At 43.5% G+C, this 17,388-nt stretch overlaps 3 protein-coding genes across 4 annotated transcripts; all 3 read right to left on the bottom strand.

Moving 5' to 3' along the window:
* Positions 1-10: 10 nt before the first annotated feature.
* Positions 11-4,933, bottom strand: gpr174 (G protein-coupled receptor 174). The gene is made up of 3 exons (XM_061079887.1): positions 4,866-4,933; positions 2,358-2,813; positions 11-975 (listed from the first exon to the last, which is right to left on the bottom strand). The coding sequence occupies exons 2-3, from the start codon at positions 2,559-2,561 to the stop codon at positions 142-144; spliced, it is 1,038 nt and encodes a 345-aa protein (XP_060935870.1). The 5' UTR covers positions 2,562-2,813; positions 4,866-4,933; the 3' UTR covers positions 11-141.
* An 893-nt stretch (positions 4,934-5,826) lies between these two features.
* On the bottom strand, positions 5,827-9,946 carry p2ry10 (P2Y receptor family member 10). Of its 2 annotated transcripts, XM_061079884.1 has the most exons (4): positions 9,823-9,946; positions 7,939-8,142; positions 7,685-7,865; positions 5,827-7,064 (listed from the first exon to the last, which is right to left on the bottom strand). In XM_061079884.1, the coding sequence occupies exons 2-4, from the start codon at positions 8,121-8,123 to the stop codon at positions 6,135-6,137; spliced, it is 1,296 nt and encodes a 431-aa protein (XP_060935867.1). In that variant the 5' UTR covers positions 8,124-8,142; positions 9,823-9,946; the 3' UTR covers positions 5,827-6,134. The 2 variants fall into 2 exon arrangements, with proteins under 2 accessions (XP_060935867.1, XP_060935869.1); XM_061079886.1 differs by lacking the exon at positions 9,823-9,946 and having other exon boundaries at positions 7,939-8,179.
* Positions 9,947-13,733: 3,787 nt separating this feature from the next.
* On the bottom strand, positions 13,734-15,426 carry lpar4 (lysophosphatidic acid receptor 4). Its single transcript, XM_061080001.1, has 2 exons — positions 14,774-15,426; positions 13,734-14,670 (listed from the first exon to the last, which is right to left on the bottom strand). The coding sequence occupies exons 1-2, from the start codon at positions 15,347-15,349 to the stop codon at positions 14,182-14,184; spliced, it is 1,065 nt and encodes a 354-aa protein (XP_060935984.1). The 5' UTR covers positions 15,350-15,426; the 3' UTR covers positions 13,734-14,181.
* Between the last annotated feature and the right edge of the window lie 1,962 nt (positions 15,427-17,388).

Below are 17,388 nucleotides of genomic sequence, written 5' to 3'. Positions count from 1 at the left end.
TTCACATTTTAAAGTTATTTCTCCCATAGTTTCTCTTACTGGTATGCCTTTAAGTTATATTTCCATAGTTTGCCGGAGTGCACAGGATTAATGTCAATGTTTTATGGTTGAGTTTTATTGATCTTTCGGTATGACTGCAGTCTAGTTGTCCTCTGTCTTCTCTCGTCCTGTGATGCAGGACAGATGCCTGCTGACAGTCCTGTCCTCCGGAATCTCTGGTTTGCTCAGTCGCCTCCTGAATTCATATGTGGTGAAATAGTACATGATCGGGTCCAGGCTGCAGTTCAGACTGGCCAGACAGAGCGTGATGGGGTGCAACAGCAGAATCTGGTTCCTGAGGGCACAGTTGCTGAGAGCGTTGGCTTTGGCCAAGAAATCCAGGGGCATGGTGACATGGTAAGGAGCGAAGCACACCAAGAAGACTGCAGCACAGCTCAGCACCATCCTCAACGCCCTCCGCTTCTCCCCTCGGTCAGGAGTGGCCCCATCTCTCAACTCTCGAAGGCTGCCCGCAGTCAGACAGGCGCAGGCTAACACCAGGATGAGGGGGATGATGAAGCCCACCATCTCTGCTAAGATCAGGAGACTCAAGGCTACTGGAGCACTGACGGGCCTCAGGGGCAGCTCTGAGAAACACACCGGAGTGGCGATGGAAGCAGCTGTAGTGAGGAGCTGATCACTTGAGTTGATGGACTGTGCAGCAACAGGGTTCCTCAGCAGAGGGAACGGCAGACAGCCCAGACAGACGAACAGCCAGCCAAAGCCACAGATACACATGTCCCCCTTCCGCCTGGATGAGCTGTACCTCAACGGATGCATGATGAGCTGGCAGCGACGCACGCTGACCCACACTAGGAAGTAGATTGAGGCGTACATGTTGACGTACTTGAGATAGAAGCAGATCATACAGAGGAAATTTCCAAAGGGCCAGGTGTTGTTCAAGTAGTAGTAAATCCGCAGAGGCAGAGAGAGCACCTGAGGAGAAAAGACAGTGCAAAGTTGTTGTAGAGGAAGAAAATGATTTTACTCTATAACCCCATCTGAGGTGGACTAACACCCGCACCTGTCCTACCTGACTGGGTTAGGTTAAGGCGAGGAGAGTGATGATTGGTCAAGGTTTAGGAAGAGGACAGAGAAACCTATGTCAGAGGCAGGTAAGGTCCCAAGTATTGCAGATCTCTAACTTCAAGAGTGGGACATTTCTAGGCATTTTGCCTCAATGATAAGCGCCTAGAGGGTTGGTTCATTCTGATTGGTCGGGACATTTCTAGGTATTTTGGTACTATGACAAGTGCCTAGAAGTGTCCCAAGTATTGCACTTCCGTAACCACTAGTGTGGGACATTTCTAGGCATTTTGCTTTAATGTAAAGTACCTCCAAGTGTCCCACGTATTGTACTTCCCTAAAACCAAGAGTGGGACATTTCTAGGCATTTTGTCTCAATGATAAGTGCCTAGAAGTGTCCGGCTCATTCTGATTGGTCGGGAAATTTCAAGGCATTTTTGCCATATTGTTAAGTGCCTACAAGTGTCCCATGTATTGTTCATCCCTAACTACCAGTGTGGGACAGTTCAAGGAATTTTGCTATAATGATAAGTTCCTACAAGTGTCCCAAGTATTGCAGATGCCTAACCACAAGAGTGGGGCATTTCTAGACATTTTGCCTCAATGATAAGTGCCTAGAAGTGTCCGGCTAATTCTGATTGGTCGGGACATTTCTAAGCATTTTGCTACTATGATAAGTGGCGTTGCTTTGCCCAACACAGGTGGGAAAAAACCTCAAAGACAAATTACTTAATGAATATAAATAACCAACAGTTTTCATAATCAATTAATTAATTAAAGTATTTATTCACATTGTTTAAAGTAATTTTATTGAGTGACTAATATTAGCTTAAAATGAACAAGATTTTAAATAAACCACCACCCCCATGTCAGCTGAACCCTCCTGCGGCTCATAAAGTTTGTTCTTTTCTCTTTGCTGTGACGTGTTGTTTTCTCGGCCTTGTCTCGCCTTCCACAGATAACTGCCATTTTAATTGAATGGAATTTTGAACAGTGGAAATTTCAAGCCGGAGGCACTTTAATATCTTTTTAACCCATGAAGCTTTTGCAATATTTTCAGTCAGCTGCTTCATTGGTTGATCGTTGTCGTGTGTTACCACAAGGTTTGAGGAATCTCTAATTACATAATAATGATTCTTTACCTGAATTACATGTCCATGAGTTATTTAAGTTCTGAGTGGATGACAAGTAGAAATGTGCCCAAACGTATACACATGTCACAAGTACTGTTTTTATTATGTTATTTAAGCTCATTGAATCAAATAAAAAGGAAAATATAATTTGCTCTTTACCTGCAGCAGGTCGGCCACAGCCAGATTCATCATGAACACCACAGCCTTTTTGGTTTCTCTGATGTAGACACCGAACACCCAGAGCGCCAGCATGTTACCCAGCAGGCCAGGTGCTAGGATCACGCTGTACACCACTGCATACATGGAGTGCTGGTACCTGCGCATATATTCAGTGGTGTTACAGCTTTGATCAATAAAGTCCATCTTAAGCCGAGGGCTGTTTTCTGTTGAGCTGCGTTGTGAACCCGCAGGGAGCTTGTTTCAGGAAAGCTGCTTGTAGTCTTGTGATGGGTTGGTTTGAATATCCATGCTGTCCACAGTGACGGGTAGGAGTCGCCACTATTTTCCTGTTGTCTGCAGCGTCCCAGAGAAATTGTATTTTTTTACCAAAGCTGAAATTGATTGTATGTCGTGCACTGATCAGCTGGTGGTCCAGCTCACTCAGACAATGGCATCCTGGTAGAGGAGAGCAAAGTCAAAGACCAGTCAAGAGAAGAGTTAAATAAAGGACATTTCCAGCAAAACAACAGTGTCAAAAAGCCACAAAGCAGAAGAGAACCGTCAGTCGGTGTCAGACTGAATGTTGACACCAGGACTGCGTCTGTTGCTGTGTCTTTGCCTCCAACAGTCCAAAAACAAGATGACACACATGTAATTTAGTGCTGAAGTTGAGGTCTACGATGCCTGTCCTATTTGACCACCTGCATGTTGGGATATGCAAAACAGCATATTGCACGCAATCAGCTACTAATGAAGAACCTTTTCAACACGACACATAATAACACTCTGAACAACACTCACTGACGCACAAACAAACGCAAGCACACATGCAAACCCACTCACATTTGGCAGTTATGTCCTTTGATGGCTGCACCACACGCGTACACGATGCAAATTATTGCTGTGGTATTGAGAGTAAATATGGAGACCCGCAGAGAAGTGGATGTCACAGTTTCGCCCGAGCAGTTCAGCATGAAACTAAATATAAAATTTGCAAAGTTTGCAAATCAGAATTAGAATATGGGTAACTTTGTAAGTTCCCTCTGTCTATTCAGTATCTAACCTGACTGTGTTAACTAATCATGGAGCAAAGTGAGTTGTTTTGTTTTCATTGTTTTGCTCTTTCATTCACACACTGGATTTCCTCAGATGAGACTTATTTGTATTTTACTTTCACTTTTTAAGGGGAGATTTCTTGAGTGGATGCTCCAAGATGAGGTGTCGTTCATGTGAATTTCCCCCTTTGGAAACTTATTCTGATACCACGTGAATGCAGTCACAATATAAAATAGTTAAAGTTACCTGATTGTGGTATACACAGTGTTTGCATGGTATGACTTGGAATAGATGTGTGATAAGGCAAAAGAAGTATAAACTTTTGTAAAGGTCAACTGTTCTTAAGTACAGAAGCATAAATATTCTTTCTACCAGTGTTTTCCAGATCAACAAGCAGAGGAAATTTGGATAAGTAAAGAGAGGATGTCGTTGAATGAAGAAATATCTCATAACTCCTCCACATCACTCTTAGCCTCATTCACCTTTGACCTTGGTGTGCTCTCTGGCGTGATTCTTCTCTCATACGCTCACTTTAGCACGTACTTTGTTTTTCTGTTGATCTCAAGGGACTAGTTTGCTCTTTGGGGCTTGTGGATGGACAGTGGGTCAGAGGTTCGTGAAGCGTTATGAAATGTGTATTTCAATGAGAGTCCCTGCTCTGCCTTAGGATCCAGCAGTGAAAGTCCTAAGTGTAAGATCTACTCGATGGAAAAATATTATTTTATCGGCTGTGACTCATCTCTCTGTGGGCTGTTGGTGCCTTGCAGCGTTTCCATCAGACACTACATCTGGCCTCATGTATCAGCTCTACATGTGCTGCTTCAACACCCACAACCTGCCCATGATGATCCTCCATCACAGATACAACATACTGTAACTTTATATTAACACACAGAGAGCATGACAGACAGACACACACACTCCCTCTTTCTACCTCTTTCTCACATGTGCATAATCTCTTTCTCGCTCTTTCTCTCTCTGTCACACACACACACAGACATACACTCTTTCTTTCTCTCTCTCTCTCTCTCTCTCTCTCTGTCTTTCTCATGTACACACATATACTCACACATTCACCCCTCTCTCTCTCTCTCACAGACACACACTCACACATACACTCTTTCTCGCTCCCTCTCTCTCTGTCGCAGACACACACATACACAGACACACACTCTCTCACACACACACATACACACACACACACACACACACACACACTCACTCACTCACACACACACTCTTTCTCTCTCTCTCTCACTCTTTCTCTCACACACACACAGACACACGCGCACACACACTCAACATTACAGACATTCCACACGTTGGAGAAACACATGAGATCCCCCATGAGGCATGACTCCACGCTGAAAGCATCCAGCCTCTCACACTCTAGCTCGCACTCACTCTCCTTTTCTGGTTCCAACAGAATTCATAAGATGGACAGAATCTCACCTCCGTCTTCCAACTTGAAGCCACATCTCGTCAGAAAGCAGCACGGTGAAGCATCAGGCAACACACGCCCTCCATCCCCTCCCTCTCCCCCCCTCTAACACATCATCTGTCGTTCTTCCTTAATCACAGCTTCTTCTGTCTGTTTCTCAAATGATATGATCTCCTAAGTATATACCACACTTGGTTTCTCTCAACGTCTCTATCTACCGCTCTCTCTATCTCTCTATCTCTCTATCTCTCTATCTCTCTCTCTCTCTCTCTCTCTCTCTCTCTCTATGTGACTCTGCTGAACTGGGGGTTTTAGCACACACAGGGCTTCCTGTGAGTATAGGGGTGTGGTTTACCAGAATGTTTGGTACTAGAACTTCTGCTATTATGCTCATCACCACTTGTTTTTTTGTGTGGACCACTTCTGATCTGCTCTTGTAATGTTCCTGTAATGATAAATCTAAATAAAAAGAAACGTTTCTTAGCTTTTTCTTCTTCTTTGTGCTTGGTTTCTTTCTTCCACATATTTCACAAAATTATATTTCCAGTGATTAAACACCAGACACAATTGTATGCAGTGCTGGAGTATGACGGCAAAAAGCTAGTGGGCACATTGTGGTGGGTGAATCAGACACCTGGCGCTTCTTTCCTACATGGGCTGCGTGGAGGTGGGGGTCGCCTCAAAGTTGGCTCACACTTGGTTCAGCAAACGCAACAGGAGGTGGGTGGACGGTGGCGGAGCTTTCAGTTTGAAAGCCGACCTCAGATCCTGGCAGTTACTGGTTTTTCAAAGCTGCGCAAAACTGCTGCCAACTGCCTTCATCACTTTGCATCACAAAAAGAAGAACAGCAGAAATGAGCTGGCACCTGGTTTCATTTGCTACCAGCCAGAGGAAACCTCATTCTCAGATACAATAACACATAACAGCACCGGATAAGAGAGAAAGCACAAATAGCGTTTTATTCAGCATCATTCACATGCATTCAAATACAGCTTTGACAGTTACAATCTAGCTTATCTAAAGTTGTTTTTAGCTGAGACTGGGGTTTGGGGGCAGGATATATGATGCAAGACAAACACAAGTTCCTACCTGGGGCAGCAGACATTAGATTCACTCTCATGAAACATAGACATACATTATTTCAGTTCAAAGTCTTTGATCCAAAGGACATGGAGGTCAATGCTCTTTAGCGTGAAATCATCTTGTGATGTCAAGTTTAACACAATGCATCATGGAGATGTTTGTGTTTCTCATGTTTAGCTCTTTCCTTTCTATTAATCTACTCCTTTTCTGAGCAGTAACTCTCCATGCTCAACACCCTTTGAGGTGCTGCGCGCTGTCTCGGGGAGTTAATCGGTGAGGAGAGCAACGAGGAGGAGAAGGAGGAGGTGCGTCGGGTGAGGTGCGACCTGAACTCGGCTGTCAGAAAATAATAGAGCAGCGGGTTGAGGCAGCAGCTCAGGCTCGCTATGCACAGAGACACCGGGTGGAACTGACCCACAGCCTGTCTGGTGCCGCAGTGGGTCACCAGGTCCTGTGACACCATCAGGTAGAGCAGGAAGTTAATGTGGTAGGGGGCGAAGCAAAACAGAAAAAGGGCCGAGCAGCCCAGCACCATCCGCAGGGCGCGTTGCTTCTCACCGTTGGTCAGCCTGTCGTGGACTTTATCAGTTGGACCGTTGGAGGTGACTGACTGAAGTCGGCTGCGTGCTGAGGAGTTCAGACTGGTTGAGCTTTGCTCATCTCGGGTCTGTCTTTGGTTGAGGGACTGGACAATGCGGATGGAGCTGTAAGTGATGCAGGTCAAAGGAATGAGGAAACCAAACAGCTCAGCTAGAGCTATCATGGTTATGGCCAGAGAAGGACGCAGACGGCGCATGGGCAAGTCTTTAAAACAACCTACTGAACTGGAATTAGAGACTGGCACTAGTCCACTGGGGCTTACACTCCAATATGGTTCCTGTGTGGTGTAACCTGAGGGATGTTGGGTAGAAGTGGCATCCAAAAAATCAGACATGTTATAGATTGTCTGTGTACTGACGCTGTCATTGGTGACACTACTACTGCTCCGCATCAGAATGAAAGGCGAGCAGGCCAGGCTGACCACAACCCACATGATGACGCTGATCAACAGGTCGTAGCGCCGTCTCCACTGACGAGCAGTGAATGGGTTGAGCAGGAAGACGCAACGCTGCACGCTGATGCACACCTGGGAACAAAGAGAACAATGACATGAAATCATCTGCCACTTTTTATAGACAGTACAACTGTTCACTGACAAGTGAGGAAAATGGAGTGAGATAATATCTCATTATTATGACTTAGTATCTCATTATTATGGGATACTATCTCATTATTATGACTAAGTATCTCATTATTATAGAATACTATCTCATTATTATGCCTTAGTATCTCATAATTATGACTTAGCATCTCATTATTATGACTTAAATGTGCAATCAATTTAGCACGCAAGAAACAACAGTCAGCGGTTTTGACAATGCAAACATGAGAGGCTGCTGGCTTGACCACAGTCTCACAACAATGGCTCCCCTGCTCTGCTAGGGTTAAAGTAATAGTCAGTATTAGCAGTCAGGTTCTAATAATAATGAGACACTAAGTCATAATTAGATACTATCAGTGTTTTAGCCCATGCAACAACTTCTTCAATCGTAGTAAAAAAAAGAAAAAACATAACATGCCTCCATATTGCTAGTGTAGTGTCATTGGCAAGCCCCAACATTCATATTCCACTAAATATGAGTGGACTGTGGGCTTGATAGTCGGCTAGTCTTCGACAAGTCTCGGAAACCACTACTGTCTGCTTACCAGAAACACTATGGCAGCGTACATGTTGAGGTATTTGAGGTAGAAGCAGAACAGGCAGAGGCCTCGTCCAAAAGGCCAGCTGTGTGTGAAGTAATAATAGATCCTGAAGGGCAGAGAGAGGATGTGGGCCAGGTCAGCTAGTGCCAGGTTGATCATGAATATCACTGCCTTGGTCTTCTTACTGCAGAGCAACACAAAGAGGAGTTAGTCATGTCCAGAAAATGTGTATCATTATATGAGTCTGCTATGTGCACCTTATGTGTCTGCAGAGGACCCAGAGAGCAATGGTGTTGAGCAGCAGGCCCGGGATGAAGAGCAGCAGGTAGAAGTAGGTGTACATCGTCTCCATGCGCTGTTCCCAGAGTTTCGTGGTGGTGTTGCATGATGAGGAAGAGTTGACCAGGGACTCCTCCAACGACCCGGACGTTTTCAGAGACATTCTCTCGCTCACACAGATTCTAGAAGAATAATTCAACAAAATTGACCTGCAGCCAATTCTTCTTATTTACACTCCTGTAACACTGCAATTATAAATAATGGTTGGCAGTATTGATAATATATCATAGTTTATGAAAAACACTGATCATTACTGAGGCACCGTTTTGAATGTGTCACATGGTTTAACTTGTGGCTTTACAATCAAATTAAGCCTTTTTCTGATGATCTATACATTAGCTATATGTCATTACTCATAAAAGCCTTTGATTCCCACGTCCTGAGCTGGTGTTTCCTCCAGAATTTCACTTCTTTCACTTTTAACACGCTCTTTCATTCATGAGGGAAAGAGGATCTAAACCTAAATCTATGTAAACATTTATGTCTCCACATCAGATGGATTTTATGAAGTGAGGAATTATCAAACTTTTTTAAATATAAAGCTTGGTCATAATGAACTACAGACAATACAAGTCAAGCTGGAGTACAGTGGCACAGAGTCGGTCTGACCTTTGAGACTAAAGGTATATCTACATAAGTGCTGTGTATTAAGGTACAGATTTGCTGTGCATATACTTCTGTTTTATACAACTTTAACTTCTACCCCAAAACATAAACAAAAATTAATGTTATACTTTATATTATTTCACATTGATTTATATTTATTATCTAAACGTGAAACACGTATGATTACCTTTTAAAATATGAGATTTTTTGGCTCCTCTTCAGCAACAAAATTAAAACGCTAATATAGTATATATTATATATGTTTAAATTACATATATACACTCACAGGGGACATTATGAGCACTTGTACTACTGCTTGTGGTGGTTTAAGTATATCCTGCTATTGATTATACACTTTTACATGATAATTATTTTCAATGCAGGGATTTTAGTAAAGGCAAATTATATCGGAGGATATATTTCATGAAGTATTTGCGAACTAGTTAATAAGAAACTCGTCATAAGTTTGTCTAAGATAAGAACCTTATTACTGGCCCAAGAAAACATTCGAGTGTCCCTGATTAAGTATGTTGATAGATGTGATAGAAAGTGTAGAGAATCAAAGAAGTCTTTGACTGTCTGAAGATTGCAACAGGAAACGAGATAGGAGAAAGAAATATGATTTACTCTTCTTCCTTCTACCATTAAGACAACACCACACCCTTCCTCCCTTGCCCTAGAGAGGGAACAGAGAAACACTCAATGTGTTTTGCGGCTTTTACTGTAGTTTTGACTCTTTAGCTATTGGCTGCTGAGGCAGCCTGCTCCACTCAGCCAATTGACTCTGTATTGTTATCTGTACAGTGAAGAAGTTGTGCAAGACTTTGTTCCAGTAAAATTGGCAACTTGCACTTTCTTAACGCTATTATGTAAGAAGCTTTCTTCAGTGTGATCTGTTTTCATATAATGGTTTTGCCTGCAAGACCCCTACAGAGACAAGCTATACAAAAACTTACTTTACATTTTAATCCTACTTTGACTTTAATAATATCTATAATAGGAAACTCTAATATATCTATATATATATATATAGATATATTGAGATATATAGATAAATATATGAGTTAAAGAGGATTTAATACATCTCCTGTCTTCCACAACATGTGAAGCATGACTTTGATCACAAATCATCAGACACAGCTCAGCAGTGACTGCTTACACACATTATCTCTCTAAACAAAAGACTGTGGTATTACCTTGTATTCTTGTCTCTGAGTGATCATGGATGGAAGGAAGAGGTCAGTCCCACCAGGTCAGCGACCACCAGTGACCACATGCTTCACGCTCTTCTGCAAACGACACACTGACGACAACACTCTACTCCTCCAGCTGCGTGCACGGATGTAAAAGGGGGTCAGCTGCAGATCTTGCTGGCGCACTTTGCAGCCTGAAGAAAAACCTGTCAGCGTCTGCATGTGAGCAAGTGGTGCAGTTTGTCTGTGATGTGGCATCAGGAGGGTGGTGGCCGGTTGGAGCTGTTCTCGACTGTCTCTCGGTTTCTTGTGTATGACAGGAAGAGGAAGTTCTGTCCTCTCCCATGTGAGTGTATTTTGCCGTTTGTGACATCATCAAGGCGCTGGCAGAGCTACTTAAAGTACTTATAACACAGATAGGTAGATATTTCCCTCGCTTACGTCTGAAATTTTGAAGAGGTCAGAAGCTGGTGACCTGCTCAGAAGGTACAGCCCAGTCTGAGGCCACCATGCAGTTTGTTTACATCTACCCTGCTGCACTGTATGGTCGTGCAAATGGCTCAATTTGAATACTGCAATGTTTGGGGTTATGACAAAATGAACAGTGTCCATTTGCTTCCCCAATCAGATGAAACACTTCCTTTTTTAAGAATGATGTTTATCAACAAGTTTGTATCGTAAGGTCGGTTTGTGTTTGGATATTTAAGTGTTGCGCTTTAAACTTAATTTAACTAGATTTGAGTAGCGACTGATCTTGAGAGGAGGTTATTCACACTTTTGCAGTTAAGTCATGGTTTCAGTTGTGTTTTCCATCCTGTTATACTTAGTGTACATAGGTTCACCACCAGGAGGGGAAAAAAGGCGAGGTGACGGGTTCCAGGGCTCCATGAGCCACCTATATTTGTGAGACTCTCTCACTTCCTGTGCTGCTACCGCTTGGTTTCACTTCAATACAGGTCAACATGAAACTAAGTCAGACAGAGAGACATGTCAGTGGCCTTCAGTTTGGTGTTTGTTCCAGCTTATGGCCACTAGAGGTCAGAACAGCCCAACTCTCACAGCCCCCGTATCCAGCTGTTTTCCTTCTGCACTCAGAGGAGCACATTGCTCTAAATGAGAGGTTTGTTAGGAATTTCAAACTTTTAACTATAGGTTGTGTCTGAAAGAACTCTTAATAATAAAGCTAGAGGTAGTTTTAGCTAGATATAATGCACATACAAATTAATTTAATAACCGTTGCTGCTGTTTAGTGCCAATAATGTATCTTTTAATTGTCCTCATAATTAACTTCTTGGATATTAAAGCATATTTTCATTAGCTGTATGCAACATCAGACAGAATTCAAGGAGCTGTCCTTTCTGGGGCAAAGTCAGTATGACATTGTTTAGTTTCGAGGATGCGAATGTTTACACATTCACAGTCAAGATTGTTTTGATGGAGCAGACACACACAATAATAGGTTCTCAAACCATAATGACACAGACTCTTTTCATAAAGGCGGAAGGGGAGGTAGGAGCAGTGGGTCAATAACATTACCTTATACAAATCATTATTTTCAACCTTTCGCTTAACATATTTAATATTTGGAATTTGCTAATAATGTTTGTACGTCACAAGGATGGCCAGTCTAACAGCTGTCCTGATAGGAGAGTCGAAGAGAGTTTTGTTATGGTTAAGTTGGTGCAGCCAAGATGGCTGGACCAAGACACTTTCTACTCAAGGCTGAATTACGAGACAACATCAGACTGTCAGAGTAGATAGAGTTGCCCTAGCAACCGGTAGAGTAGCGTAGGTGTATGACGGAGAGCTGCTCGCTGTCACTTCCTGGATTCGGTGACAAGAGGCGTGGGACTGCGGCTGGACCAATAAGGGAGATCCAAAGTGATTTGCGGTGACTCCCCTCCAAATATTCATAACCAATCACATCAAATCTACTGTTATAACTATACCAAACCCCTTCTGTTCGGGGCCATTTTCATCTTCCTACTGCTAACTTAATTAGCATAGGCTGTGATAATTGTCCATAGCTATGAATAACTTTTCAGTGTATCTTTAAATAAAACATTTGATTGAACCAAAATCTTGGATCGGCTTCTCTCATTATATAGGATAAAAAAACACGCCTTAACAGGTTTGATAGTTTAAATGTTAAAGTGTCTTCTGCTGCAACATTCTGTGACACATTCTTGACACAAACTACTCAATGGTTAAGGCAAACCATTCACTATGTCCTCCCTACAACTCCTCTTGTTTCCTGCTCTACTTCTAGCCTTGACCCCAGTGGCATCCATCTAGTGTTGTCTCTGTGTCTGTTGCTGGATGCACGTGGCCACATCACTCACACGACCAGATACATACCACAGGAGGTAAAGGCACCTTATGCATTCCCAAGTATGGCCATGAATCTCCAGCTCTATGAAATAATGGATAAACAACTTGTACACTTTGTATAATGGCCTAGACAGAAGTCAATTCATTCACCAGCAGGAGCTTTAGTGTGTATATAGAAACATAAAGACCAGTCCATATTGAAGCAGCTGTAACTGTAAACACCAGCTTAGTTTTATCATGTGCCCTATTAAGGAAAGTATTGCTAGAAGTTTTTTTTCCTACTTTCTCATTAATTAAGCTATTTTAAATGAAACCTTTCCAGACTGTCAAGTTCGAAAACAACATCTAGCTCCCTCTAGCTCCTCATCAGACTGCATACAAAGATTCATATCATAACTCCTGCATTTTCCATGTTATTGGATGGGACATGGACAAAACTAACAATTTGAAGTATACATCAAATCAATGATTTAAAAGTTATTATTTTTTTGTTAATTTCACGTTGAAATCTGATTTTAATTAGTTCTGTGATGCGATAAAAGCAGAGTGGAATATTATGATTGACAGTCGAGATCGTCTCGTGATTGGGTGAGCATGTGTATAGACAGGACCTCACTACTCCTGCTTCATCCCAAGTTCACTATTGCACAGACTGACCAAGAACCAACACAATGGCAGATTTTGTGTCTGAGATATTTTAGCTTGATTTCTTGATAATGGGAAGTAGTGGTGACGTATTGTCCATCTTAATAAACAGTGTAAGTATTTGTACCAGAGATTCTCATCTCACAACTGTCTACAATCCAAACCTCATCCATGGAGCTGTTTGTAGTCTGACAGTGGGTGAGATGTGGATGGTACAAAGCAAGCAAATAAGCTAAAATAGCCCCCCCTCGCTCTCAACTTTCAGAACTGTCAAGACAGACCAAGAGAGATTTGTCGTGAATACATGGTCAACTGGTGATTTAGTTCAGGTCCCGCATGATAAAGGTTGATTTATTGATTGTTAATTTGGAAAAAGGGTTTTACCGAACGACCAACAGATTCCTTTACACAATCCCAAACCGGTGGTTCTGCTGACTCATTATTATTCTGTGCTTCATGCAGCATAGCACTGTGATTGGGGACTTAGGTCAACACTGTTGTACTTTACAGTGTAACTATGTGTAAGCGACTTTGAGCAGATCTGCAGTCTACGGCCAGATTAAGACAGAGAGAGCTCATTCAGAGGCAAACAATGGACCATTGCTTTAGACATAATAAGCATTTAGGCTGTGACACAGCACACAGGCCATGGTGGTCCTCCACCAGATCAGAGCTGCCCTCTCCTCCGAGGACAAGCCCACATCGGCTTCTTCTTGGTGAAAATCAAGAGCCGGGATAGAACAACTCCTCGTTTGGTTCAAACAGTCACGCTGACAAAGGCCAGTTTGACTGGACCAACAGACACAGAAATAATAAATGTTGCCAGAGAAGCATTTCAAAAAAGACATTTAATGGCCTCAAACTTCAACATGACTCACCAAACTAGAAGTGTAATAACATTAATGTCTAACATCATATAATACACAGTGAAAGCTTGAGCTTTATAACAATAAGACCTACGGGCTCAGTGTGTTACAAAAGTATTTATCAGTGTATTTCAACAATGAGGACGGAATTTTCCATCTTATCCAGTGCATTTGTGAGTGTTTGTGCATGTTAAGCCTGAGTGGTGATGTATGGGAGTCTCTTTTAGAGGCTCTGCATGTCTCTGCACTTTCAAAATAGTCGTGATTTGTGTGGTTCTCTGGTCCCTGTGGCTTTCTCTCATAATAAACACAGATACATTCCTCTGTTCTCCTGTGGCGGATTAATCCCTAAAGCCCAGGCCATACCTCAGGACTTACCTCAGGACTTAACTAATCTGTTGAGCTATGTGTTTGTCACTTCCAGGACCAAACAGCTGATTGTTTATTTTTCCCCCAAATCAGGGCTCATGTCATTGAAAACCCACCATGTCCTTCTTTCTCTTCCATCTTCCCTGCTGAATCAGAACTGACTTTCAGACACATTTGCCTCTTTTCCATTGCTGGCTACAGTGTGTGTGTCTTTAGGGAGAGTGTTTGTTGTGTCCTGGGTCTCTGCATCACTGCGGGGGATGCTCTCAGGTCGAGAGCCTGACCCTTTTCCTCCCTGGGTCAAGCTTTTCTGGAAGCTCTCTGAGGTGAAGTAGTACACCACGGGGTCCAGGCAGCAGTTGAGGCTGGCCAGGCACAGCGTGATCGGGTAAAGAGTTCGAGCAAATCGCTCAATGGCGCAGTTAGCCAGGGCCTGGGTCCGCACCAGGGCATAAAGGAAGAGGATAGAGTTGTAAGGCACGAAGCATATGATGAAGATGCCCAGATGCACCACAATCATCCGTAAGACACGCCTCTTGCTGTCGCAGCCGTGACCAACAGTTGCAGGGCGACGCAGAGTCCTCAGTACCAGTGAGGAACATACCAAGTTGGCCAGCAGGGGGATGAGGAAGCCCACGATCTGGGACAGTAATGAAAAGAAACTTTACTATGTATCTAAATTACATGTTTACATAGTGTGCATGTAAAACTGTGTGACTTTGAGCCTGTTGCGGCTCACTCACCTCAATAAAGATGGTGATTTTGGACAGGTAGGTCCTCCAGGTGCTCTGAGAGAAGCCCTCAAAGCATTTGGTGGATTGGTTTTTGCTGTTGATGGTGGAGAAGAAGGTCACTGATATTCCTCCACCCAGGATTGTCAGCCACACGGCAGCACACACCAGCGCTGCATTCCTGCGTGTGCGTATAGAGCGTGAGCGGAAAGGGTAGACTATTGCCAGGAAGCGGTCTACACTGATGCAGGTGAGGAAGAGCATGCTGCCGTAGATGTTGGTGATGAAGGCCGTTCCCGAAATTTTACAAAGTCCATCTCCGAACAGCCAGTTGCGTCTAACATTGTAGAAGACCTTGAACGGCAGCGTGAAAACAAACACTAAATCAGATAAAGCTAAGTTAGTCATAAACATTGTGGTCTCATTGCTCATCTTCATCCGGAAGCAGAATACAAAGAGGGCAGCACAGTTGGTGATCAGGCCCAACACAAAGACCACGCTATAGACCACAGAGTACAAGTTGTACTTAAAGGAGTCGTCAATCCTGCAGTTCTCCATTCCGGTCTCATTGAGCCCCAGGCTAGCCATGGCGACGGCTTAAATAGGGAGGGAAGCTCCGCGGAACAAGGGAACTCCAAAGCCGGCGGGAGATGGGTCAAGTTGGGGCGGATGTCTGGGGATCGGAGGCGTCAGCGGGGGATCCACCAGTCAAGGCCCCTCTGAGCCATCTTGGACATTCAGACACTCAAATGGAGACAGAGACAGTCAGGATGTAGGGCTGCAAGGCTGCAAGGCTGCTCAATCCTCCTGTGGAGAGAAGAGGAAAAAACATACGGTCACTTCCTCACAATAAAAGTTACAGACACAGACACAAACAACTCCAGTTCTCCATAGGATGAAGCACCAGGTACACACCTTAAACATCACCCCATTCAACAAAGGATAATATTTTAAATTTCATTTTAAGAATATAGACAGTATGCATTACGTGACACCATTGTAAAAAAAATGTTTTGTATATCTGAAATGTACACTTTGGGGGAAATACTGTACCATTTAATAACAAATTGTGGAGGATATTTTCTACAAATAACGGAGGTTGTATTTGTTACAAGATAGAAACGCATATAGAAATAATTTTACAGGTAAATTATTGATTTAGCTTTTTCTTAATGTATTTTTCAACATTTATTATGAAACTGGAATAATCACATTTTCACAAGTTGCAGCACCATCAGCCTGATGACAACACAGCACTATCACTGCTTCTGGTTATGTTGGCCAATGAGCGTTTGTTTGCACTGCTGTTTGTTTGTCAGTCTGTGTCTCTCAGCAGACTCAAACCCTACTGAACGATGTCCATCAAATTCTGTGGCGGGGTGGGGCAAGACCAAAGGAAAAGCCCATTAAAAATTTGGAGCCAGGGTTTGTTTAATGACTTTCTTTCACACGGCAGGATAGGGAGTTAGCTTTGGTGGAGGTATGGAATCCCCAAGCACCTTCTAGTGTGTGATGGTCCAGTCTTCGCTCTGTGTTTCATTTAACCTTGCAGTATTCACACTTTGTTTTTTTCCAACTCAACTCTTGTTTTTCTGCATCCCGCCTGTTCTCTGACCTCTACTCTCAGTCCTGCCAGGATCATCTACTGCTCTCTGTAATCTGCCACGCTCAGCCTGCTCCTCAGCCACTCTCTCCCTCCGAAAACCACTCTGACCTGGACCCTTTGTCACCTGTCTTCTGTAAACATCCGGTACTTACTCTGTTTTGTACTGCATATTTTCATACTGTTCATAAAAGCTCCTTGTTTTACTTCCTCCATGGGGAATTTAACCCACTTACTTGTTTGACTGTGGATGCAAATTATCCACCTAAACTGTCAATATCTTGTGTTATGCAACAGAGAAAAACCGAAGTGAGGTGGTCGGCCTTTGGCATCACGTGTAATAAAATACAGTGTCTGTGGATGGGAGTGACTATCTGTCTTTCACTAAAAACAAAGGCAATGCTGTGAGTGTGAGCGGTCCATCAGCGCTGTCCTGTGCCAGCTGCAGTGTGACATCTTTACTGCTTTTTCACACGCCTACCCCAAAAAGCTGCCTAACAATGCCCCCACTGTACCCGCCTGCACCCAACGCACACTTACATATGCACAAGTCTCCCCAAGTGGATACACAAGCAGGCAAACACTTACATATGCCAGACACACACACACACATGCACAAACACACACTGTAGGGTTCTATGTACTGTGGCTCAGGCCCAGGACCCCCGACAGTGGCTGGAGTCATATTCTGCTGATGCGGTTTCTGCAGGGAGTCAAGCCCATACAACATTGAATTTGGCTGATATATGGTTTGTATTTGAAAAAAGAAAGAAACGCCTCTACTGCAGACGTGTTGCACAGACATATTTAAACATGCTGTGGATTACTAGAAGTCCTGCCGAGGGATTTCAGTCCTGCGAGCATGTGTGTGTGTGTGTGTATGTGCTTCATGTACAAGTCATGGACAGCTGCACAGTCACTGGGTTTCCCCCTGCAGCCTGCGGCGGCGGCGGCAGTGACAGAAACAGGCCTCTGGGACCCGCTGATCTGAGCGGATCGGGTTCAGGCTCAGCTCACATCCAGC

Source organism: Limanda limanda, chromosome 10, assembly GCF_963576545.1.
Source record: "Limanda limanda chromosome 10, fLimLim1.1, whole genome shotgun sequence".
Taxonomy (NCBI): domain Eukaryota; kingdom Metazoa; phylum Chordata; class Actinopteri; order Pleuronectiformes; family Pleuronectidae; genus Limanda; species Limanda limanda.
This window is presented reverse-complemented; position numbering and strand designations above follow the sequence as displayed.